General features: G+C 41.4%; 3 protein-coding genes and 1 non-coding gene across 4 annotated transcripts in view; 1 reads left to right on the forward strand and 3 right to left on the reverse strand.

Annotated features, from left to right (window-relative positions):
• LOC103186299 (protein-tyrosine kinase 6) lies at positions 1 to 9,843 on the reverse strand. Its single transcript, XM_007905222.2, is given in 10 exon segments — positions 1 to 53; positions 2,644 to 2,832; positions 2,989 to 3,142; positions 4,022 to 4,203; positions 5,021 to 5,179; positions 6,826 to 6,991; positions 7,815 to 7,900; positions 7,903 to 7,977; positions 8,069 to 8,187; positions 9,281 to 9,843. Coding segments are annotated over 10 exon segments (1,518 nt in total). The 5' UTR covers positions 9,616 to 9,843.
• On the forward strand, positions 5,460 to 5,531 carry trnaa-ggc. The gene has a single exon. It is a non-coding gene; the product is annotated as a tRNA-Ala (tRNA).
• Positions 9,844 to 11,999: 2,156 nt separating the features above from the next.
• On the reverse strand, positions 12,000 to 17,676 carry LOC103186306 (tyrosine-protein kinase Srms). The gene is made up of 8 exons (XM_007905230.2): positions 17,216 to 17,676; positions 16,387 to 16,508; positions 15,278 to 15,438; positions 14,399 to 14,537; positions 13,892 to 14,050; positions 12,958 to 13,139; positions 12,624 to 12,780; positions 12,000 to 12,530 (listed from the first exon to the last, which is right to left on the reverse strand). Exons 1-8 carry the CDS (start codon positions 17,602 to 17,604, stop codon positions 12,340 to 12,342), a joined length of 1,500 nt encoding a protein of 499 aa, XP_007903421.2. The 5' UTR covers positions 17,605 to 17,676; the 3' UTR covers positions 12,000 to 12,339.
• A 3,163-nt stretch (positions 17,677 to 20,839) lies between these two features.
• LOC103186298 (peroxidasin homolog) overlaps positions 20,840 to 25,426 on the reverse strand; it is a 48,098-nt gene continuing 43,511 nt past the window's right edge. Inside the window, exons 20-23 of the mRNA XM_007905221.2 lie at positions 24,504 to 24,627; positions 23,505 to 23,592; positions 22,714 to 22,827; positions 20,840 to 21,874 (exon numbers count right to left, since the gene is read on the reverse strand). Of these exons, the coding sequence (XP_007903412.1) occupies positions 21,779 to 21,874; positions 22,714 to 22,827; positions 23,505 to 23,592; positions 24,504 to 24,627 (422 nt within the window). The 3' untranslated portion in view covers positions 20,840 to 21,778. The remainder of the gene's footprint in view (positions 21,875 to 22,713; positions 22,828 to 23,504; positions 23,593 to 24,503; positions 24,628 to 25,426) is intronic.

Raw genomic sequence — 25,426 nt, forward strand, 5'->3', positions numbered from 1 at the left:
TTAAAATGCAGACAGTTCAAAGGGAATATCGGTAATAAGTGAAGATTCAAATTCTGTTAACAATAAAACAACGCAGGGTCAGAAAGAATACAAGAAATCACCGAATGAGAAAGATAATTCTGCCCATCCACCACATTCCTTCTGAACCTCTCCCATGCCTTGAACACAATATTTAAAATATTGACTTGCTCGCGATCGATACAATGTCATAGAAAATCTTTTTTCAACTAAAAATCAAACACCCCAATCCTAATGTTTGTCCACAGCGGCTTGACAGCGACTAGAAACCTTTATGAACCACACCCAATGTTCATCTCCACCTTTGCTGTTTGACAAGCCCTTGATGGTGCACGCAGTTTAACTGTTTAGCTTGCATACCTGTCACTCCTTAACCCATCTGTTGAGGGGATTGCGTGTTGACTGGGTTCCCCTACCCTGCACTAAATGCCAGTTCATTTTCAAATGTTATTAAAAACCCAGAAATGTGACAGTCTCTGAGGAAAAAAACAGGAACGTTTAAGCATAACATCCCACCTGCCATATTATATTCACAGAAAACTCCAGCATCAACACGGTGTGAAAGCATTCGTAAAAGTGTTTTGCTCAGGTTTATCCCTACAAGCAGTCACTACACGACAGCAATTTAACTCACCCATAAAATATACAGACCTTTATAGCATTTCTATCTCGACCAAACGATAAAGATCTATGTCAAGTGCAAGGATTATTCTATTATTATTACCTGTCAAGCACATTGAATAGTTTGGATGTTGCAGGCTCTAAATCTTCAAAATCGATCAACAACAAAAAAAAGGGAAGCATTAGGCAAGCAATGATGAGAAGCTGAGAAAGAATTAAAATATTTAGCTGAAGGAGCCATTTATCTAATTCACAAAACATGGGAATCAAAAGTATATATTATATAATATTATTATTATATATTATATTTCTTTTTAGATTGCCATCTGGTGTTAAGATCGAGTAACTGCGATCTATCCTCCACATGTCACTGAGTCAATTCATATTATATTAGAGTTGATCAAGATGCTCATTGAGTCATTTTCCCATTTTGTCATTTAATGTCATTATTAAATCCTCCCACCTCAGATCAGGGTAAAGAAGGTACAAGCCATGCAGTTACAAGGCAGATCCTCGCACTCCATCAAACTCCACCGAGGGACTGTTAGCCTTTAGACAGTGGAAGCAGAAAGTGCCTTTCTTACAAGAACATATGAGATGGGATTTCTGTTGGGAAATAATATTTCGGGATACAGTATATAGTTTGGGACATAATATGTGCATGTGATTACCAGGATGGTAGAAGGTATGGACTTTGGTCTTTTTTCGCTCAGTAAATTTTTCTGTTCTTACGTTATTAAACCCCACAAAATGCCATCCTCAATGACGAAAACTGAAAAAGGCCTTTTGATATTTCAAGTTACTGTCTGAATGAGATCTTAGTAAACTGTTCCCACTCTGAACTTATTTGGGCTGGCAAAGGCAACATGGTAATACTTTGCGAAACAATATTTGTGATATTATCGACATAACTTGGAAGTTCACACACAAACACACACGAAACGCATTCAAGCAGAGTGGTTTCCATCAGTGCTGCGCATATCAACTTATTTAAGTTCTCAGGAGAGAAGCTTCACTTAGCTTCCCTCAAGAAGCCTGAAGTCTACTTGAAGTTTCATCGCCACAAATAAGGTCACCAGAGGACAGCAAGCATTCTACTGGGAGTCTAAACACAAAGAGTTCTCTATGAGCACATTTGTTTACAGTAATTCCTACGGCAATGACTGGATAAAGAGTACACTCTCTGTTCCATTATGATTTAGAGCCCTTCATGCCCTAGTACCTCCCTGTCTCTGTGACCTTCTCCTACATCCGTTCTTATCTGCTTGACTAACTTGGACTTGCTGCATGGTAAACAACGTCAGCCACTCTTCCTTAACCTTTGGAATTCCGTCAATCGTTCCTCTTTATCTGTCTATAAATCTCCCTAAAACCCAGCTGTTTGACCTTTACCTATGATCACCTGATCTCCCCCTCGATTGCCATCCGCCCAGATGCTTGTGAAGCATTCCGAGACGTTATCTGAAGGTCGCAACATAAATGAAAGTTGTGGTTGTTTTAAAGTACGAACTCTGAACCTGAACCGCCTCAAGAGAATGAGATCACACAACCGATAAATGGCTTGAAAACAAGGAAGCCAAGCCGAAAATGTTCCTTAATTTAAATAAGCTGATCGGACCAAAAATTGGTACATTTTAATGATAATAATAATAAAAATCCTTGCATTTGATATATCACCTTATATCACATCGTCAAGATATCCCAAAGTGCTTCACAGTCTACCTTAAAGTGAATTGACTATATTTTGTGGGTAAAACGTAGCAGCCAATTGCACACAGCAGCGTCCCACAAACAGTCGTGGATTGAAGTGACCAGTTTATTATTATTATTATTTTAAAAGAATTTTACCCCCGGAAAAGCGATTCGCCAATCGACTTAACAACCGGGTTCCTACTTGCTGCTGGGTAAACAGAGGCGCGCGGAGTAAGGAAACTTGCCCAACGTTTCACCCTGCCCGGGAATCAAACCCAGGTCTCTCGCTTGTTAGGCAAGTGCTCTAACTACTGTGCTCCAGGACTCCATAATATTCGAAGGACACCATTGTTGACGTTATTGTTTCAAATGTTGGGCGTTCTTGTGGGTTCTTATGCCAGCACTCCTGCATTAATTGATACAAATGCATAGAACAGCCTTCGGGACGAGGCATTCTGTAACCCATGGACACCTTCTGCACTAATTCCTGATTGTCCAGACCTGCAGAAAAATGATTTATTATCATTATTTATTGTAAAAGATAATTTATTTATGTAAAAGATGATTTATCTTTAGAAAGGGGAGATATTAAAAATAACTATTTCAGAAAATATAATCCTTATGTTTATTTGTGGAAGCACAAAACAGGAGACTTACCTACATAAGGTATTTTACCATAAGTGACTATTTCATAAAGAAGGATACCAAAGGACCAAACATCAGACTTCACAGAATAACGACCATATTCAAGAGCTTCCGGGGCTGTCCATTTATATGGAATGACTTTAGATGTTGACAAATACACTTCTTCCTGTATTTTGTACATGAAATATATTGATTAACTTTAGCACAATTAGAAATGATTTATATTTGTACATTCACAACAAATCGCCCACAAAATATACAGTCAATTCACAATAACTTTTCAGACTCTGACTGATTATAAATTATCTTTCACAATAAATAATGATAATAATAATCCTTGCATTGATACAGCGTCTTATCACGTCTTCGAGACGTGTCAAAGAGTTTCTCAGAATGTGGTAAAATGAATTGACTGTACATTTTGTGGGTGAAACACGGCAACCAATTGCGCACAGCAGCGTCCCGCAAACAGCCGTGGATTGAGTGACCAAATTATTATTATGTGCAAGGCAAGTGCTCTAACCACCGAGCTACAGGACACCACTTAGCTAAGGCTGTCTTGCCATTCAGGCAAATCACTTGTTTGTGGATACATGTTTAAGCTTAGCACCTTGGTTATATTGTATATAATATTATATAATGGAAGAGCATTCCTCCCTTTTTCCACAAATTTATTATTGTTATTATTAAATCCTGTAGCTCAGTGGTTAGAGTGCTCGCCTCGCCATCGAGAGACTGGTTTTGATTCCCGGGCAGGGAAAAACCTTGAGCAAGTTTTCTTGCTCCACACGTATCTGTTTACCTAGCAGTAAGAAGGAACCCGGTTGTTAAGTCAATTGGCGGTTCGTTTTTCTGAGGATAATAATTCCTTAAAAAAACATAATGAATTGATCACTAAATCCACGACTGTTTGTAGGACACTGCTGTGTGCAATTGGCTGCCGTATTTCGCCCACAAAATATACAGTCAATTCACTATTATTATTATTATTACTACTACTATTATTATTTTTGTGTGGTATTAATTCAGAGGAAACCAATGTTACCTGTATAATTCTGGCTAATCCAAAGTCAGCAATCTTACAAACATTATATTCTCCAACGAGGATGTTTCTTGCAGCCAAATCCCGATGGATGTAGTTTTGGGATTCCAAATAAAGCATCCCCTCTGCCACTTGGATTGCGATGTCCAACAGCTGTTCTGAATTCAGCTGTTTGCCTTCTGAGCCTGGCAAAAAGGTGATCTTGAAGAATTATAATAATAATAATAATAATAAAAAAAAGAAAGAAGTCACTTTTTTCTGGTGGGACAGATTAGCAGTAGATAAGATGCCCTTTGAGTTCTTTAACCTGGATTCAAACTGTACTGGGATGATGGGGCGAAAGTCAGTTTGTTCATAATAGGTCTGAGTCTCAAAAAAAATCCTATAGTTGGGAGTCCTATAGCTCAGTGGTTAGAGCACTCGCCTCGCAAGCGAGAGACCTGGGCTTGATTCCCGGCAGGGCGAAAGGTTGGGCATGTTTCCTTACTCCACACACCTGATAATAGCTCCTCATGAAAAAAAAAAAAACAATAATGATTTGGTCACTTCAATCCATGACTGTTTGGGGGACGCTGCTGTGTGCAATTGGCTGCCGAGTTTTGCCCACAAATATTCACTTTATAGTATATTCTGCTTTCTATAGCGGTTGCAATCGTGGTGCTGAGAACGTGAGTTAAGTGTCTATTTGGTTTCTACTTATATTTTATTTAAATTCTCATTGTAGCGGGGTTTATTCTGCCTCAGCTCCTTTAAGATGCCCCAACTGGAAACATCCAGGATTCACAACTGGAAAGGTCTAACTAAATTACTTGTCAACAAACAGCAAACTTTTACTCAAAGTGTTCAGAACAGCTAATGGTACGCAAGGATGGTGATCGAGTTGGTGGCTTTCAGTTTGGCTGAAAATTAAAGCGAGGTCTTAAAAATATTTGTTCATGTTTGTGGCAGACAGGAAACAGGAAAAATATGCAGCATTTTAAACCGAATGGATTGAAACTCAACTTCGTAAATAATCCAGGAGGCTGCCTTTTTTCATTAGCTCAGTGATGATGTAGTAAGGGTTTCGCTCTGTGCTCACAGCGTACAGCGATAATAAGTGGGGATGATACAGCTGCTTCATTATACTCATCTCGACCTGAAAACTTCTCTGATTCGTCACATCTGGAGAGAAAAAAAAGGATATGAAATTGAAAGAATGTGTTACGTCGAAGGCTAGCACGTTTATTCAGCTTTTAGTCTTCCCTGAGCTACTTTCTTGTTCCAAATTTTTCTTCCAAAATCTCTTCAAGTAGGTATGGTTTGGAACCATCAATGTTTTAAAAAAAACCTTTATTCTGAAATCTCTGATACAATAAAAGCTCCCACCATTAACTACAGGGAGAAGGCCCCAGCACCTGTTTGCTGTCTTCCCCACAATGGCACAGCTAAGATTAAGATTATGAGTCCTGTAGCTCAGTAGTTAGAGCACTCGCCTGGCAAGCGAGAGATCTGGGTTCGATTCCTGGCAGGGTGAAACCTTGGGCAAGTTTCCTTACTCCACACGCCTGGTAATAATCCCTCAAGCAAAAGAAAACAATAATAATTTGATCACTTCAATCCACCACTGTTTGTGGGGACGCTGCTGTGTGCAATTGGCTGCCGTGTTTCGCCCCCAAAATACACAGTCAATTCACTTTACAGCATAGTCTGTGAAGCGCTTTGAGACGTCTCGAAGACGTGAGAAGCGCTATATCAAATGCGAGGATTATTATTATTTTTAAGAACAGACTGTGTGGCAAATTGAGACAACAGACCTGCAGGTCACAGGAGACTCCACCAGGGAGCGCTGCTGTGTCATGTTAAGACGCTGTTTACCTTGTGCTATGGAGTACGCATTCATATCAATGAATATGAATAGTTAATGAATACCTTGCAATTGAATTCTAACCAGAAATCCAGCTCGTTCAGAACTCTGCTGCCCACACATTGACCCGGACCAAACTCTCTTCCTCCATCTCACCAGTTCTGGCCCAGGCTCCACTGGCTCCCCATCACCGAATGGATCAACTTCAAGATCCTCACTCTCATGGTCAAATCCGTTCGCCCTCTGGCCCCTCCCTACCTCTCCGACCTCCTCACTCTCCCAATCCACCACCCGGCGCCTCCGCTCGACTGGCACCGGCCTCCTGCTCGTCCCTCGCACCCTCCGCCCCACCTTCGGAGGTCGCGCTTTCAGCCACTGCACCCTGAAACTCTGGGACACTCTCCCTCAATCCCTCCGCCTTGCCCCCTCTCTCCCATTTTTTAAGTCCTGCCTGAAAACCTTCCTCTTTGACCGTGCTTACAGCCACCTCCCCCCCTTCCCACCAAGCCCCCGGCTCGGAGTCAGACTCCGCCACTATTAAGCGCTCTGAGATGCTGCCCTGCGTGGAGGGCACTATATAACTATATATGTTGTAACTAGACAGGGTTAGCAGGGTAATGCGTGAAGTGGCTTAAAGAAGATATTAAAAAATGTGGATATCCAGAGGTGTCTAGATGGTGAAGTGTTTGCAAGCCTTTATACGGAACCGAGAAGGAAAATGAGGAAGAAATATTAATTGTTGCATTTGATAAAGCACCTACAACATAGAGACATCCCAAAGAGCCTAACTGACAATAATTCAACAACAACTTACATTTATATAGCGCCCTTCACACAGGGTAGAGTCCTGGAGTGCTTCAATTTCAAATTCCCTTTCTGGCAGAAACCTGAATGCAAACACCAGCTGAATCTCCGCTTTGAACAGGGGTTCCCTCTCAATATTCCCACACGTATATATCCTTACCGACTTCTATTGTTTTGATGGCGACTTGAACGGTCTTATTCCAATATCCAGCGAAAACTTTTCCAAATTTCCCACAACCTATTAACTTTTCAAGAGTGAATTCCTCGTGCGGTCGTTCCCAGGCATCCACCGTGGAATGGGACAAATCCCTGAGAACTGGTTCAACCTATTTCAAATACAGAACACAAACTATACGTCAAGTGAATTTTTAACTCAGACTTTCCATTGTGTTAGGGATTATTGTGACAGACTTTTGTAATAAATCTTTGCATTAGGTTGAAAATATGGTTTCATTGATTGCTAAACACCATAGCCTACTGTAGATGGATAACCAGGCTATCTGGATCATCATTGAGACCTTGCAATTGCAGATATACAGTATCTTCAAAAACAGGTGCGCATTATTCACAATGTAAAACTCCAATTTGTCCACCAGTTTGTAACTGACTGTACTGAGGGACTGATCATGGCACCCTTCTGTTGCATTTACTGTTAAAGTTCAAGCTCCTGGTCCTCACCTTCAAAGCCCTCCATGGTCTTGCTCCCCCCTACCTCTCCGACCTCCTAACCCCCTACCACCCTGTTCGCTCCCTCCGCTCAGCGGGCTCTGGCTTGCTTTATGTCCCCCACCTCGTTCGCCCCACTATCGGCGGGCGGGCCTTCCGCCACTCTGCCCCCACCCTCTGGAACTCCATCCCACAGTCCCTGCGTCTCACCCCCTCCCTCGCCATCTTCAAGACCCACCTCAAGACCCTCCTCTTCGACCGTGCTTTCGATCTCCCTGCTTCCCCCCCTGCCCTCCACCCTCCCCCACCCCGACCCCCAGCTCGGGTCCGTAACTCTGTCTGTCCAGCGCCTTTGGACGCCCTCCTGACGTGAAAGGCGCTATACACATGTAATTTTGTTGTTGTTAAATCATGCATTAGAAAAAACTTCAGGATTTTACGGAGAATAACAAACTGAATGCAGCTTGTTTGAAGTGAACTTACCTTCTTGCAATGTAATGTCAGTCGGAGACCTGCCTGAAGATTGTTGGATTTGTAATGGTCCACAAGTTCACACAGATTAGAAAACTGATGACTGGATTTCAGAAAAAACGTCCATCTTCACCTTTGTAGACACGAAAGTGTCGCACACACCCTTTATCCTGCACTGTGATAAGAAGAGGGAAAATAAAGCTCTGTATGCTACAGTATTAGAGTCCTACAGTAGTTTTACAATTTAGTTCTGCAATCATACTTACCAGACAATGCATACGCATCTTTATGATTTTCACTTTTACGGATGAGGAAGGAGCCACTCACATTCTGGTCTGAGAGAATACTTTTAGCTTCAGATCGGCTGAGTGTCCCACCATACCACCTGCACAAACAGAAGAGAAGGAAATATATTGCTGCATAAATACATCTGGCAAATCCATTTGGCAAAAGTATTCTGATGAGTGACTCAATGTGGTAGAACAACAATGTAAAGCCTGTAATTTGGACTAACATGAAAGAAGCATTCTGTGCTCCCCATATGCAAATTTATTGTGATAAGAATCATTGCAAAACACTTGGAACAAATCCCTAATTCACGTTGCTTGGTTTATTTTCCGCCACTTGCTACCTTTAAATAAACGCTTTTGTTCATCACTGGCCACTTCAGATTCTGCACGTCTGGGATACAATTGAGTAATATTCCCTCACTGAGAAAGAAAGTCTAGGAGGTTTAGGTGAATATAGATTCTGTGAGATCAACTGTGGGATGCAGGGAACTCTCACTTTGTTTCGGTTACTCTTAAGCGTGGCAATGGGTTTCCGCAGGTGTCAGACACCCGATTGACTGAAAAAAAGGATTTTTCTAGGAACAAGATCAAATAGATCCACAAGAATGGGCAAAGGAAACAAGACAATGTCTGGTTTGCTATTTACAAGATAATCAATATATCTACTTGCTAAGCCACTTAAAGCAGGAAGCAAATGTAATTACTGGAATGACACAAATCGAAAGCAAAGTACATTCCAAAAGAGAAGGAAGTTTCTACCGGTGACCTGGACAAGAATCCCCCAGAAAAAATAGTAATCGACTTCAAGGCTATTTTGTGGGACACTGCAAGTTGGCTGCCGTGTTCACCTACAAATACACAGTCACTACACTTCGCAGTATATCCTGTGAACCACTTTGAGGCATTTCAACAATTTGAGGTGTTACATCAAATAGCGATTAAATACTAATCTTTGGATTTGATATGACGGCCTTCACGCTCCCACTCTCTGGAACTCCATCGCAGAGTACCTCCAACTCCCTACCTCCCCTCTTTTCAGATCTCAAAACATTTTCTTTCAGTCATCTCCCCCTCCCCCCAACCGCCACCACAAGCTCAGGTCCCCAGCCAGCATTGTCAAGCATTTTGAGAAGTGCTCCCGGCTTGAAATATATCCAATAAATTCCATTGGATTTTATCCTCACTTACGGTTTTGTTTCCAAACTGTCTTTCTTGGCGAGGTAGTTAAAGGGAACATATCCTTTGCTCTGACCCCCATCGAGTTTCTCTGCAAAGCACCAGCCATTGAGACGATCATCCTCATCAAAGACCTTGAATTTGTCCCCTTTGCTGATAGAAATCTCCTCACTTGTCCTCGCCGAGAAATCGTACAGAGCAATGTAAAGGGTTCCTTCACAAGGGGTTTGGTGGTTGGATTCCTGTTGAACCTCGATAACAACAGATGGACTCACATCTCTGGGTCTTACTCTGGAACCATGAAGACATTTGAAACATGGAAAAACTCTTCGTAGACATTCAGCCATGATGGATGCTGGGTTTAGAGTGGAGCTTACATCTGATGGCTGGTTAGTCCTGACAGTTACAGTGCGGGTATACTTCTCCTCTCTGATCTCAAGTGCTCTTATATCCCGTTCCAGCCAGTTGAACGTAACTGCCTGCGGATGTTAAATTAATCATGTTTTTATGCTGCCACAAGAAAAGCTTGTTCTATCAGGCAGGAAAGCCACGCCTGAATGTTACTCAACCCTTCAACCCCTCTCACTGGTTACCATAATATATGATAAGAAATGATGGCAGATTAGAAGCAGGTAACTGAGAATGATCTGAATCAAGGCCCCAATAATATTTTAATCAAAATGATTGGAATCTGCACCTCTATATGACTCAATATTACATTTTTTATATAGTTTGGTTGAACAAAGAGGAAGTCGACTCTGCAGAAGAAATACAAAGTTAGACGCTAAATCTGAAGGAAAACCTTTCAGAAGTATGTTCAACCTTGAACAGCTTTAGAAGCGGAGGGAATCTCAGCGGACTTAGACCCTTGATCATAAATGAAAATATTACAGCAATAAACTGCAACAGGTATAGACTGAAAATATACTTCGAGTCTTTCCTGGAACGCTGCAAATGTAGGTGGGGGATTTTCTTGAGTAAAGGTGAATAGACACACAACTCCAAGATACATCATTTATAAACTCCAAATATGGATTCAACTATACCCAAATATATTTATAAAATGTCCCAGCCAGCTCCCAAATAATTGTATCCCAGAGGAAGGAAAGACAAGGACAACTTCAATCAACGAGGGAGGGAAAGAGAATTAGAATCAAAAGTTTGTCAAGAAAAAAACATGTAAACACTGTCAGCTGTGATACCTCTCCCTCCCACCACCACCCCCCCTCCATAGCTGAACTATTTGCTGTCAGGGATTTGGACCTGAGCAGGCAAAAGGTGGGGGGGATCGGGGTAAGGGAAGGTGGAGAGCAGAGAGGGTAGGAGGGTGGCCAAAGTCATGGGCGAAGAGGTGGGTCTTCTTTCCTTTGGCAACCTTCCAGTCAAGGGAGGAATAAAAAGAGGGGACATACAGAAACCTTGGTTGGAGTGATGTAACACTGATAACTTCGAAATCAATCGAGGGATTTTTTTCTAGGAACGAGATCAAATAGAGCCGCAAGAATGGACAAAGGAACGAAGACCATGTTTGTTGGGATTTTGATCAGCAATTTAAAGCAAGTTTATCAGGTTGAAAATCCAATCGTTTTGGAAAGACCACGGTTTATGAGTTGATTTCCCAAATAAGTAATATTTGTAGAGACACGAGAAGACACATTTATTTCCTCTTTTGCTCTTTAATGGTCACATGGAGGATAAAAGATGTTTCCTAATCTGATTTCACAAAATGATTCATTCCAGTGGAGCATTCCCGAGAGACATTTCGCGTGAAGGGTGCTGTATAAATAACTGTTGTGGTTACACATAACCAAACTTTACATTTCTGATAACAAAAAATGATTTTGCGTTTATTTTACAGCAAGGAAAAGTATCAGCACGTTTGTGTTTTAGTAAGATGGCTTCGACTGTAAATAAACCCACTAAACAAAGCACTCTGCCTTATCCACTGACATCTTTCTACTTATTAAAATACGCAACTAACAGAAAATGACATGCAGCAAAATGTTCTCTCTGAGTGAACTGTGAATGAAAAACTACATCATTTCAATATATTTCTCTGAAAATGTTGCACAACATTATTTCGTAGGGTATTTTATCTTTTGAAGGCTGCTGTTTTAACAGTACATTTCCCATTTAATTTCCACTCGCAAATGAAAAGATTATTGCTTAAAAATCTAGGAAGTGCACGCTATAGAGCTTTGAATGAATCAATCCCACCACCATCTACAGAAGAATCAATCTTCTAAAATAAAATACAATATCAGAATAAGTAAAAAGTAAATATAAGTGATAAGTAAAAGTAGAATAGGGAAGTACAAATAAGTACCTACTCACATGCACATTGTTTTTTCCACTAAAACATGTGCAGGTAATCAAGAGAAAGAATTTTCCAGATTCTTGATAAACGTTGCTTTTAAATCAGTAAATATGCTATTTAGTATTGAATTTGCCCGATGTTATCGCAAATATTCAATACATTTTTTATGGAACAAAAGTTGTCCTTGCATCTTAAACGTGGTTATGTTGGGGTTAGGAAGTGCTGTCAACCTGGAGTGTACATTGTTACCTCTGCCTTACCCTTCTCTCTACCTTTAAATCCTACCTGAAAATCTACCTCTTCGACTGTGCTTTCTTAATCACCTCCCACTGCCATCTGGCTCAGTGTCCAACCCCTCCACTGCAAAGCGCTCCAACGTTATCCTCGGTGTAGGCACTGCATAAATGCAAGCTGTTGTAGTTCTACTATTGCTTAGTTTGCTGCCCATCTCAGCACCCTGTAACTCTTTAAATATTTTGAATGGTATAACGTACATTCTAAAACATCCTAAATCATCCATGAAGATCTCCTAACTTTACAGTTCCTATGTTACAGCAAATGCCTGCCGATGTCCCTTTGGAATGTCCTATCTGTTTTTGATTTAATTACAATAGACCAAGTGAATTACCATTAGAATTATTTTTATAGAAAACGATTACATTGCAATGGCTTATTTCAACGAAAGTTGAGTCAGTCATTCACTGTGGATTTCATCACATGGCAGTGGGTATTTGCCTTGTTCCTCCGCAAAACTTCAACTTTGGTAATAATGTTCAGAATACAGTACATCAAGTTCATTCTTCAAATCAATAAATGTTGGTCGGTTTTCCTCGGATATATTCCAGCATCTGAGCATAATCGCATAAACATCTTTGCTACAGCCGTTAGGACAAGGGAGCCTGTAGCCATTGTTTACTTTCTCCACAACATCTTTGTTTGTCATTCCTGCAAAACGAAGTGAAGTAAGGATAATAATAATAATAAATGCACAGCTCTGTACGATTCGAAAGTGATTCACGCTTACAAAGCTTTGCTTACCTTCGTAAGGTGCTTTGCCTTTCGTCACTATTTCGTACAAAAGAATACCAAAGGACCAGACGTCAGACTTTATCGAATATCTCTGGAAATTTGAAACCTCTGGTGCTGTCCATTTAATAGGTATTCGGGTCGCAACGTTAAGCTGGTACATATCATCCTGCTCGATCAAAACAAAACGTTTGCTACAGTTACAAAAAGGCTCCACAGAGTAAAAGTTCAATGTGGCCTTATTTTGTTATAGGTTTCATCTGACAAACAAGAAAAGAATCTTTGTTTTGTCAAAAACGATGGCGCTAACTCCTCAGTGATCAATCAGGTTTATGGCCTGACTTACCCGGATTAGCCGTGTTAACCCAAAATCTGCTACTTTGCAGACCAGCTGCTCTCCGACGAGGATATTTCTTGCAGCCAAATCGCGATGGGCAAATTTAAGTTCTTCCAAGTAAGCCATTCCGTCAGCCACTTGGCTGGCTATGTACAAGAAGTGCATCATTGTCAGTGTTTTTCCCTCAGCGCCTAGGAAAGCAAAACAAATATTAACACCGACATGAATGAGTCATTCATTTCCTTACTTGAAATATTTTCTAAATAAGACACTGTCACGGAGCAGTCTTGTCAATTCTGTCACAGTTCAAATGTGCCTTGAAATTGTGTATCATCATAAAATTATGTCATTTATTCAGATTGTTGCTGACGAGAATATAGTTATGAAAGCCTGCAGTGGTTTGCAACGAGTTCCCTTCCCATAGATCAAGACCTTATTTTCTTAAGATGAGCCTTTCTAATAATGGTTGAAATATGATCCCATGAATCTATTCCCCATCAGACTTGCTTATTGATAGTTTTACAAATGTTTGGGTTGTGTTCTATGCTGAATAATAATAATAATAATCACCCTTGCATTTGATGTAGCACCTTAGAGTGCTTCACAGGATATAATATCAAGTGGATTGACTGTATATTTTGTGGGTAAAATGACCATTCACATTCTCTTTTGTAAACCTCTGTTGGGCACCGAAGCACAACTTATCGTATCAGGAGTTGCTAATAATCAATAGTAGAAGCAAAGTCACATCAACCTGCAGAAATTCTGTTCCAACGTCGTTTACTTCTGAAGTGGAGCAACTACTCAAATTGCTCAGTGTGGAGCACCTTACAACTTCTGCTACCAATATTGTGTTTTAAACATCAGTGTTACTGTTTATTGTAAACATTTCATAAAACAGAGGACGTGTAAAAAACGGTTGATACATTCTTTAGTTACCAACCTTGCAAATAGTCCAGTAAGTTTCCCTTGGTCATCAGTTCAACGACAATGTAAACAGGTTCCCCAATGGAACAAATGGCATATAACTGCATTAGTTTGGGATGTTTTATTGACTTCATAGCTTGTATTTCTTTAGCAAAGTCTTCCTGTTTCATATCGTCTGTGAGAGAGAGAGCAACAATCATCCACTTATTGCTGAGTATTTAGTAATTTTCCTTTACTAAATTTATTAAATTTCCTTTATTAAATTTCCAACCAGGGCCAATAGATTATAAATTATGAATAAGACGCAAATAGCTAGTAATAGTCAGCTCGTCATGGTATTAAATTGATATGAATATTCTCTTTAGCTTCTACACAGTGTTCCCAATAGAACAGATTACTGACTGTGAGTGACCAATATCCCTTCACTTGACTCATATATTTTTCATTCTTGGCAAATATCAGTGTTCAATTTACATGCAAACCAGTCTTCCTTGTCCTTAAGAAACAAAGTCGTGGCACAAACCCGTCTTAAGTGTTTTGATCGCCACCCGCTTGTCCTTCCACATTCCCTCCCAGACTTCTCCAAAGTGACCTTCTCCCAGTTTTTTGAGCAAAGTGAACTCTTCTCTCGGAGTTTCCCATTCATCGGTTTCCGGAGCTGCCTGTTGCAAATAAACCGACACATACGTATACTACTTTTTCCAAACACACAAGCCTTTGAGATACATTGTATGTATGTTATATATATATACAGATAATAAAGCTAGGCAACAGCAGATTCCGTTGTATTAATATGGAGCCCAGTACATTTGCCCACAAAATACACAGTCGCTACACTTTACACTATATTCCGTGAAGTGCTTCGAGACGTCTCAAAGATGTGATATGGCGCTATATCAAATGCAAGGATTATTGTTTTATTATTATTAATCTTAACCTACATAGCATTTTGTAAAGCATCCTAAACTTTTGTATTAAGACCACAAGGTAATCTGATGCGTCAGTGAGATGGTCAATTTCTAGAGTGGGGTAAAATAAAACACATGACATTTCACAAGAAGGCACAAGAGAGTTTCTTACTACCATTACTTTTTTTTTAAAATTAAGCTAACATTTTAGAAAAGTTGACAACGCTAAAAAGTTGAAAACTTCAAAACCATCGTGGCAACGCCAAAGCAAATTAAAGCAATTTCAACAGTTACCAACCCTTGAGTGTGATAACATAACTTTACATGGACTATACTTGTGTACGTGTTCTAGTGGCTCACAAAAGGGCTACAAATCAAAGAAACTCTTCTTAAATAAAGTGGCTTCAGTATTTACGACACAAACCTATTAAATTCATCATGAATCTCTGCAGCTTCCTGTAACACAACAGGCACTTTTGGATTATTTTGCTTACCTTTGCACATGGTTTTGTTAATGGAAATCCCAGCAGCTTGTAGTTTGTTTTGTAAAACTGCAAAAGTTTATCTAACGTAGGAAACGTTTGGTCTTTATGAAGGAAGAAGGAGCCATTAGATCCCAGGAAAATTCGAAAATGATGCACAGTATTACTTCGAACTGAAAAGGAATTTTTTTTTGAATTACACCAGATGGCCAAAAATATAACGTCTTTAATTTTCACTCATTTTCATCCTTTGCAAAAATATGAAATATAAACATACAGTCCTCGAATTTTGATACAGGGCCTTTTTCAAGTCGGGAGGATGTCTCAAAGCCCTTCACAGGATTTACTGTGATGTGTAGTGAAACTCTCTTCTCTTTTTGAATAGTGCCATGGAATCTTTTAATGTACATCTAAACAGGCAAACCGGCCCTCAGTTTAACGTGTCATTCAAAAGACAGCGTCTCCAATTATCAAGCTTACCCACAGCGTTGCACTGGAATTCAGTCAGTTCTGACTCACCAGCTGAGCCGGGCTGACAACTGTAGATGGCAGATTTGGTCAAGAATACAGGAGGTTTTTAAAAACTTAAACCTACATATTGTGAGTCAAGTCACTTAAAAATTGCCACACCAATTGATTTTATTTTTCTCTAAGCAAATGTGTTTAAAATAGAAAACAAATTAAAGGCGCGTCAAAATCATGAGGCGGTTCCACAATAATTTACGCTTCCCACATGACTGGTGCAAGAGTACCAGAGAAAGCCCGATGCTTATTCCAATGGACGTATTTCAGAACTTGCTACAGAATTAACTGCCGTAAGAAATGATAAGCCGAAAGAAGGCCATTTTTTAAGGGGAGAAGCTGACTAGTCAATACCAAAAGACGGATGTAATTTGTTTCCCTAATTAGCACAGACTCTTGCTAAAACAGTGCCACTTTATGTCCTGTATGTATGTGATAAAATTCTTATTATTAACCTGTGCTTCTGATCATCTCCAGCGGAATGTAAAAAGAACTGGCGAAAATTGACTTCCAAATGATTTGCATTATCTTCAAAATGTGTATGCCACTAGGTCAAATATATATTTCGTGACATGAGCAGCAAAAATGTTGTAAGATACCTGAGATTGTGTAATCATTCTGACTGTTCTGGCTCTTACGAATGAGGAAAGATCCAGTTGCATTTTCTGGAGAGAGAAGCAATTTTTCGGCATTGGTTCGAGATATGTCTCCAAAGTACCACCTGGAAAAGAGGAACTCCGGGTTTTAGTCTTTGAGTCTTAATACAGTATTACACTGAAGTGTTTGCAGGGAAATGTCAGTACAACAATGTGATATCTGGGAGACAAAAGTTCCAGAGAGAGCGATGGCAGGTCTGTCCACATTCTTTTGCAGCTGCATAGCTCGTGTTATCACAGTTCACATCACGAATGCTGGAAGAAATCCCCAACATATTTCGAAAAGAGGAATTCACTTCATCATTTAACACCCAATTCGTCCCTTGGCCACTTTAAAACTTCGCACTACTCACCAACTTCACACACATATATCTCATCAATGCCTTAAAATACAAATTGGTTTCTAAAGCTGTTGACCTCCCTGAATAGCAATCAAGGTGTGCACCCAACCCTGGATATTATTACTATTATTACTATTACTATACAGGGTGAACAAAAAGTTGTGATACCATCACAATGTCTAATAAGTCTTAAGGCAATTATGATTATATATATGTATATATATTAGAGAATTGGGCAGATATTTGCTGGAGTCCAATCAGCTGAAACCACACAATTTGCCCATTGTAGTTTATATGGTGGTTTGCAAAAGACCTGTTGTCCAGTCAGTCACCACAGGCACTGCACTGACCACAGCAAAAACATCCCAAATAGGAAACAGGACCAAAGAAAGTGAGCTGTCGGGAGGCAGTGCAGCTCAACAAGTACTTACTGTTGGTTTGTGAGACTCTCCTCCAATTGCGCCACATAAGTGGAGGGCACCAAACCCTTCCTCTGCGCGTCTTCCACCACTTTGGAGGCGAGAACGTAGTCCCCTTCGTCCTGGAGAACCCTCAGGGTCTCCCCTTTGGCCACTGTCAGCTCTGCCACACTCCTGGCCTCGAAATCATAGAGAGCCACGAACAGAGAGGGGAGGGGGGCACTGGGGCGCAGGGCCGGGGGGGAGGGGGGGGAGGGGGGGGCGCCCCGCTCCGGGAAGGGACCTGAGATAACGGTGACCTCTGGCCGCTGGGGGAAGGGGTTGCGTGGCTGGGGTTTGGGCCACAGGTAGTCCCACAGGCTGCCCAGGCAGGGCAGGCAGCCCCGGAGCCGCTCCTCCATGGCCAAGTCACTCAACCCGTCCCGACTCCCAGCCTCAGCCTCAGCCTCTCCATGGACCTGCTCTCACCCACACCAACCCCTCGGCCTCTTCACTATCACCCCACCGCCCCCTCCCCACCTCCACCACCCCCTCCCCACCCAACCCCACCGCCCCCTCCCCACCACCCAACCTCCACCACCCAACCTCCACCACCCCCTCCCCACCTCCACCACCCCCTCCCCACCCAACCTCCACCACCCCCTCCCCACCTCCACCACCCCCTCCCCACCCAACCTCCACCACCCCCTCCCCACCCAACCTCCACCACCCAACCTCCACCACTCTCTCCCCACCCAACCCCCACCACCCCCTCCCCACCCCACCACCCAACCTCCACCACTCTCTCCCCACCCAACCTCTCCTCTCCCCTCCGCTTTGCCCTCGAGCAGGACCCCCCCTCACCCCACCACCACCCCCTCCCCACCCAACCTCTCCTCACCTGTCCCCTCCGCTTTGCCCTCGAGCAGGACCCCCCCTCACCCCCTCCCTGAGCTCCCAGATACCCCCCCCCTCCCCTATTTTTACACACACACACACACACGTAAATTTCGAGCACTTCCTTTTCGAAGAGAAAGAGAGAGAGAGAGAGAGGCACTGAGAGGTGTCGGGGACAGTACCTGAGGAACCAGTTTTGCTGCCCCCCCCCACCCCCTGGACCTGGAGCTATGCGGAAGGCGCTCTTCCTCATTGTCCTCTCACACTTGAAACTGCTCTGCAAATCCGCACTCGACTCAAGAGGGCACCTGTCTACTTACACCACCACAGGGGCAACGTTTTCATCTTATTTTTATTTATTGACTATATTCTGGGAGTGGGGGGGTGGGGGGGAAAGAAATTCCAATTAATCTCCAGCCCAAACAACTTTGAAAGCCCCTCCCCCACCACACACATCTCCCACCACCAACACATGACAAACTGGTCTTGTAGGACCAACCTCACTAAACATTCCTTCACTGACCGCCATCTCATATTCCCACTTGTGCTGAGTGCTAAGTAAGTAAGTAAGTGAGTGAGTGAGTGAGTGAGTGAGTGAGTGAGTAAGTAAGTAAGTAAGTAAGTCAGAACTAAGTCAGTAACTGACTGACACAGCTCCCATCTTCTCTCAGCCTCGCCTCCCTCCCTCTCTTCTATAAACATTCATACCTCCTCTGGTTCTCAGACACATCTTTTCTTTCTGTAATCTCCCACTGTTGCCTTCGTTAGGAAGGCAGGAATCTTTTGAGACATTGAATGTGTTGGCCAGACACAGAGTAATTCCTCCACTCCTTCTCGAAGTGGAATGTAGTTTTGTTTCTACAATATCTGTCCCATCACATCATTAAAATAACCTACATTTTTTTGCTGTTACCAGTTCCTTGCAAATTGTGCTCCTGGACATTTCACAAGAGATATGGTTGAAAAGGGCCCTTTGGCCCAGTTGATCTGATCCTTTCAGAATCTCCATCCTGCTGTCCTCCCACCACAGCATCCAGCTGTTCAGCTTTCTGGCCTCAACCGGCCTTCCCAGTAACCTAGTCAAGTTGTCAATTGTCCTTTAGATATTGCCCTGAAATTGTCCTTTGCAACCCTGAACCTCTGCCCTCAGTGCACCTGAAAGTATTGTTCTGAGTTTATTTCCCTCAACCTCTTTGGAGTCAGATCAACTTAAGTTGGTAGCACTCTCTGACTCCGTGTCCAAAGGTTGGGGGCTCAAGCCCCACATTTATGCTCATAGTCTCTTGGTTGACCCTCTGAGGCAGGTAGAGACCCTCTCGATTCTCTACCCCCTCCTCGCTCCCTCCTTTCCCTCCCCTCACCCTGACCATTTCCCCCAATGCTCGGGTCTCGACCCAACTGTCCAGCGCCTTGGGACGTCCTCCCGACGTGAAAGGTGCTCCATAAATGAAATCTTGTTGTTGTTGAATGTTTTTCAGTCACTTCATCCTATTTAGAATCACAACATCACTCATTTCCATGACTGTTTGTTTGTTCCTGCCTTCCTCAGCTGGCATTCATAATAATAACTACAATAATAACGATCCTTGCATTTGATATTGCGTCTTTCATGTCAGGAGGACGTCTCAAGGCAATTCATAGGATACTGCAGTGAAGTGCAGTGTCTGTGTATTTATTGGGAATCAAAGTGGTTAAATGCCAGGAAGCAAGGTGTTAAACAACCTCTGAGCGACATCATAAAAGGCACAAGCTACATTCATCTTAACACCTACGAGAAGTTTGTGCAGGACTATGAGAACATTTTCAGTTGCGCTGGCCGAAAATCTTGTGAACAGTGGTGCTGCTGAAGTAGTCATGAAACTTACGTAGCAAAGGAAAGCACAATTGAATTCTCAGGCTGTGTTGAGCAGCTGACGTCAGCCAGAGCAGCAGTTACTGTGCTTACAATTAGCATTAGCAGCCCGAGGGCTAGGAAAGAAACAAAAGCCAAGATTTCTGCTCCAAATGGCCTTCCCGTCCCTATTTCTCCTGGACAGTGTGCACGTGGCAATTTGGGGTCAGCACAATACTGGGATCAGGTATGATGCCCTCTATAGCTGATACTCATTGTCTAAGCTCGGATGAGAATACTGGCAATTGTACGGAAGGCACTGAGTCTGCACTTTTAGCAGAGAAGGGAGAAAATCTCAGTCGCTTCTCTTGATTCTACTTTGCATATCCTTATTATGGTTACAAACCTGTTTAAGCCTGTGCCCTATTGCAGTTTGGATTAACTCCTGCACTTGTGCAAGGTGCTCAGCCAGTCCAGGCTTGTCCCAATAATACAAACTGGGACTAAATTTGAATAATATCACAAAGCACAAAACTTTGTCAGAACCCACACACCACAAACCTTTTCCCAGCAATAAATTTAAGGCAACACTGTCATCTTGTTAAGTGGACTCGGAGGCACTTTTGGAGGTTTGCAATTAACATAGTTAAATTGTAGAGGTTGTCAAAGGTCACTGTAATCCTGCTTTCACATCAATAATTTAGACATGTAGAGATCTGGAAGATACCATCCAGCCAGTCCCAAATAGCTCTTGAATTTCCCCGTGAATTTGCTGATACAATTCGTCCAAAAGACTAAAAATACAATTCAAATGTGAAAACCAAAGCGCGCAGGAAAGAGACTGAATGTTGTATAAAATCAAGATGACAGTTCAGATATTTTCCCATTGAATAACAGGGCAAGAAAGAATTGCTGGGCAGAAATAAGCAAAAATACATGTGTATTTATTGAAGTTTGTTGAGACTGGTAGAGTACATACAGCATCAAATAGCAGGCCTCACTTCACACACGCAAGTGACATTACACTTGATGAGCAGTGAAAACAGGTATGAACCATATATACAACTCAGGTAAAATAGTTTTGCATTAGTATTTATACAGCAGATCATGTGATTTGACGATTGATACTCGTCATCTTGTATCACCAAAGGTATTCAATATGATGCATAAGATGTATCAAAGTAGATCATTCAATAACTTTTTTTTAATGGAGTAGGCAGATTCAAATAGAGACCGATATCCTCTGAAAATATCATGGGAGAAAGTGGAATCAATACTTACTTGGACCCCGGTGTGACAAGTAGTATCTTGTAACGGTATAATTCAGTGAAACTTCATTCAGGGCTAAACAGAATATAACAGTGTATAAAAAGTAACAGCTCCAACACATCAAAAACAAACACTTCTTTTGTTGCAATGTATAAAATTTAAAATGTAATGCCTTTTCGTGTACTTGTAAAAAATAAACACTAAATATTTAGCACCATAAGGATGAGAAACCACTGGTATTGAGGTAACTACGGAACATCTTTGCATACAAAGTCAATAAGTTCATAGTTGATACATTTCTTTCTCCCTTATCTATACCATCATCACTGTAAGATAGTCATCAAAGATATTTCAGTAAACCAGTGCACATTGTAACTAACGGTTTGCGCACATCAGAAATGGTTGCGTTGGGAGAACTTCATCTCAGCAGTCAATGTGCCCCTGTTGATTCTGCTTCAAGATATCAGGAAGAGATGGGAGTGTTACAGAATTACAGACTGGTTTAAAAACAATCACAGATGTATTCAGTGCCTGGATAACAATAGAGAGAACTGATCTATTGATCTGAATTATGAGCATTTTACTGGCCTGTCTTGGCGTCACACCTCACAAACAGGACAACATTTTCCTTGCTGCTTCATTGGGTTTCTGCAGTTCCGAGGACAGGTTGTCTGCACACATATGGTCCGTGACTCCTACAGGGATTAAAAGGCAAATCAATAAGACCAAAGCATCTTTAACGAAGGGCGAGTCTGATAGATTAATAGGTTTTAAATATAAAAATGTAAAATATAAAATTGATTTCGGACTTTGAGTACTGAAGTTCATCAAAGGCTCTGAAAATGCCATAATGGCTGATTCCCAGAAATACTTTTGCTACACATTTATAATGTAATTTCCCATTACCAAGTCTTAGCGAAAAGACTGATTTACTCTAATACCTTTAAATTGTAAATTTCCAAGTCAGTAGTACAAGACATACACTTATCTACCAACACAAAAACCACTAAATTATATTAATTGTTTTGAAAAAGAATGAAAGTAATTCTTCTTCTTTATCATCTCGGTACGTGAAGCACAAGATGTGTGTGCATGTGTGTGTGTATGTGTATATACTATATAGCATTTGATATAGCACCTTATCACGTCTTTGAGACGTCTGAAAGCACTTTGCAGAATATACTGTAAAGTCAATTGACTGTAGATTTTGTGGGCAAAACGCGGTGGCCGTTTTTCGCACAGTAGTGTCTCACAAACAGTCATAGATTGAGTGACCAAATTATTATTTTTTTTAGAAGTATTATTACCCCCGATAAGTGATCCGCCAATCGACTAACAATCTACTTACTGCTAGGTAAACAGAGGCATGTGGAGCAAGGAAACCTGCCTAAGGTTTTGCCTGTCCAGGGAACAAACCCAGGTCCTCTCGCTTGCGAGGCGAGTGGGCTAAGCTACATTTACTCTGTGAGAGGCACTGGAACTCATCGATTAATAACTTAAGAACTCTCTGAGCATGCAGCCATTGACTTTATACCTTACAGTGGCAGGCTGTACAGGGATTGTTCTGCCAACGTTCACCTTCACTTCTTACATTCCCGTCCTTGTCAAAGCAGCCCGTTAATTTCAAGTGAGCTTCAAGTTTCTCTATCTGGAAAACAAATTGTTTAGGGTTAGTGATTTGGACAAGAATCTAATTGCCTCCGAGATTGCTTTCCTTACATTTTCAGAAAACCTCAGGTAAATTCCCCGCTTGGTTGAGCTCAAAGTGTTTCTTGATCGACGTGAATCCCCCAACCTCTTCACACACTCAGAGCCTGACAGACTTTTCATTGAAGTCGTTTTTATTGAAGCGTTGGGCAAGGCTGGCTGTGTGAATGAGACGATTCTTCAGTTACAAATCGGCATAAAAGAGCCGCAGTTAAAGGAAAGTTGCACAACAGAAAATACTGTGAACATGCTCCCATTAGGCCTAATAGGAGAACTCTGTATTGAAGCTTACTCTGTCTGCACACAACTTCAGACACATTCTTTGGGATCTCTGATCCTGATATGAAAACATACATTTGATAATAATCCTTGCATTTGATTTTATAAATGTCACATGGGATCTCTGACGTCCACCTGAACAGTTAGACGGGACCTCGGTTTAATGTCTCATCCAAAGGACATTTTTAAGATATTGATGGATATTGGGCATTCTCTGGCATGTACTGCTCAAATAATGCGCAGTTATATTACAACCTTGAAGCTGTGAGATCCACAACTGCTTCCTACAGTTTTCCATACAACTGCTGAACGATACACAGTGCAAGGTTTAATTCCTACCTTTTTTCTTAGCATTTCCAGTTCAGCTCCGCAATTATACAATGGGGTAGAAGAGGTGTTGGAAACTGTTTCCTGAACTCCCAGTCCTCTACAGGAAATGAGCAGAAACATTTTTTCAGAAAACGAGAACAGATTTTCTGAAACACAACCACACCATCAGGGCATTGCATTGATATATAGAAAGGAAAGATGTGTGTGATAAGCTGACATTTATTAAATACTGTAATAAACAAAATAGTACCATAGGTTTATCATTATCTAACAACACTCCCATGGTTTGTAAACCGCATATATTGAATCCATATTTATCTTGTTGACTGTATGATGTATTTCCTTTGCGTCTCTCAGAGAAGTGAAATGTAATCTTTGGGGTTTAAAACTGTTGTAAAGAGATTAATGAGAAAAATGGGGTAAACAGTTTTAATTACTGTTGTGCATTTGGTGAAATGTAACCTGGATTATATACATGCTAAAATATTACACAATTTCCTGCAGTTCATTCAAATGTGCCTTGGAGACCATGTATCATGCTTAACAATCAATTAAAATTGAAATACATAAATAACCCTTGCATTTGATATAGTGCCTTTCATGTTGGGAAGATATCTCAAAGAGCCTCAGCGGATTCACTGTAAACTGCGGTGACTGTGTATTTTTGTAGGCAAAGAAAACAAAATAAATTACCTACACATAAATAAATTAGCAAAGAACAGAACAACATATTGTTTGATAAGAAAATTGAAGTATAAGTAAAGAGCAAACAGGAAAAAAAAACTGGCAAATTAAAATCAAAAACAAAGGTATAACTCTTTGTTGCGAGTGTCAATGATTCTGTGCAATTTGACTGTTAATTTCCATTCAAGCATCTGCACAGAATACTGGGGTCAGGAAAAGCCTTTGGTTATACCTTTGTTCAGGACTGTTCTTATTGAGCAATTGTTTTGCAAGCTTTCCTGGAGCCCAAAAGGGGCTGCTCCACCAAACAGCCATTTCAGTTACCTCTCACTTGGTCTCGTCGCCGATTTGTGTTGTGTAGGATTTGCTTCGGGAAAACTGAACTCTTCCGAACGTTTGCTGCGGAAATTCTGTGACAGAGTGTTGAACCGTCCACGAGTAGTGCAGTCTGGATAAGCAAACACATTCACTGGTTAGCCTTAGCACTGTAGTGTCAGTTCTTTAAACAAACAATATTGTATTTCTTTCTGCCTCTACTTATGCTTTGATTCACAACCAACAAAAACAGACTCTACTAAAATGAGCAAAAAAAAAATGACCCCATGGAGACGGGGCTGACATTCCAAGATTCTCGTGATAGGACCGGGCGGGTGAAGTGAACCTACAATTTACGAAAATGTTACTATGACTCACCACTTGGCTTTCCCTGTTCTGCAGAATTCCTGAGATTTCCTATTTTTAAAGAATTCTTTTAATCCCACGTTTTCTACTGGTCACAACCCACATCACTCAGTCAGAGTGTCGGAGGCAAGAGGCCAGTCTTTGTGTAATTCCACTCTGGAAGCATGTGCTAGATGTCGCTCGCACCAGTGCAAATCAGGGTTAACCTTCATTCCATTGATCTCTCTGGGACAGTGGAAAAATGCCTGGCGTTCACTAGGCAACTACTATGACTCAGTGACTCAAGTGTCACATTTACAGCGCAGTGCAACAACAACAACAATTTGTGTTTATGTAGTGCCCTTCACGTGGGGTAGCGTCCCGGAGCGCTTCACCTTGACGGAGTCTGACAAAACAGTGGACGACAACAAAAGTAGCAAGCTTCTTAAAGCTTCTTAAAGCATTGCAAAGACATTCAAGTTGCAATACTCTGTTTCAGTTTAAGCCGTGTCATCATATCGCAATACCGTGTTTGGCAAATGCAGGAGAAAAAACACATTTGTCAACGTGATGGCTCTGTAAGTTGA

Source organism: Callorhinchus milii, unplaced genomic scaffold, assembly GCF_018977255.1.
Source record: "Callorhinchus milii isolate IMCB2004 unplaced genomic scaffold, IMCB_Cmil_1.0 Scaffold18, whole genome shotgun sequence".
NCBI classification, from domain to species: Eukaryota; Metazoa; Chordata; class Chondrichthyes; order Chimaeriformes; family Callorhinchidae; genus Callorhinchus; species Callorhinchus milii.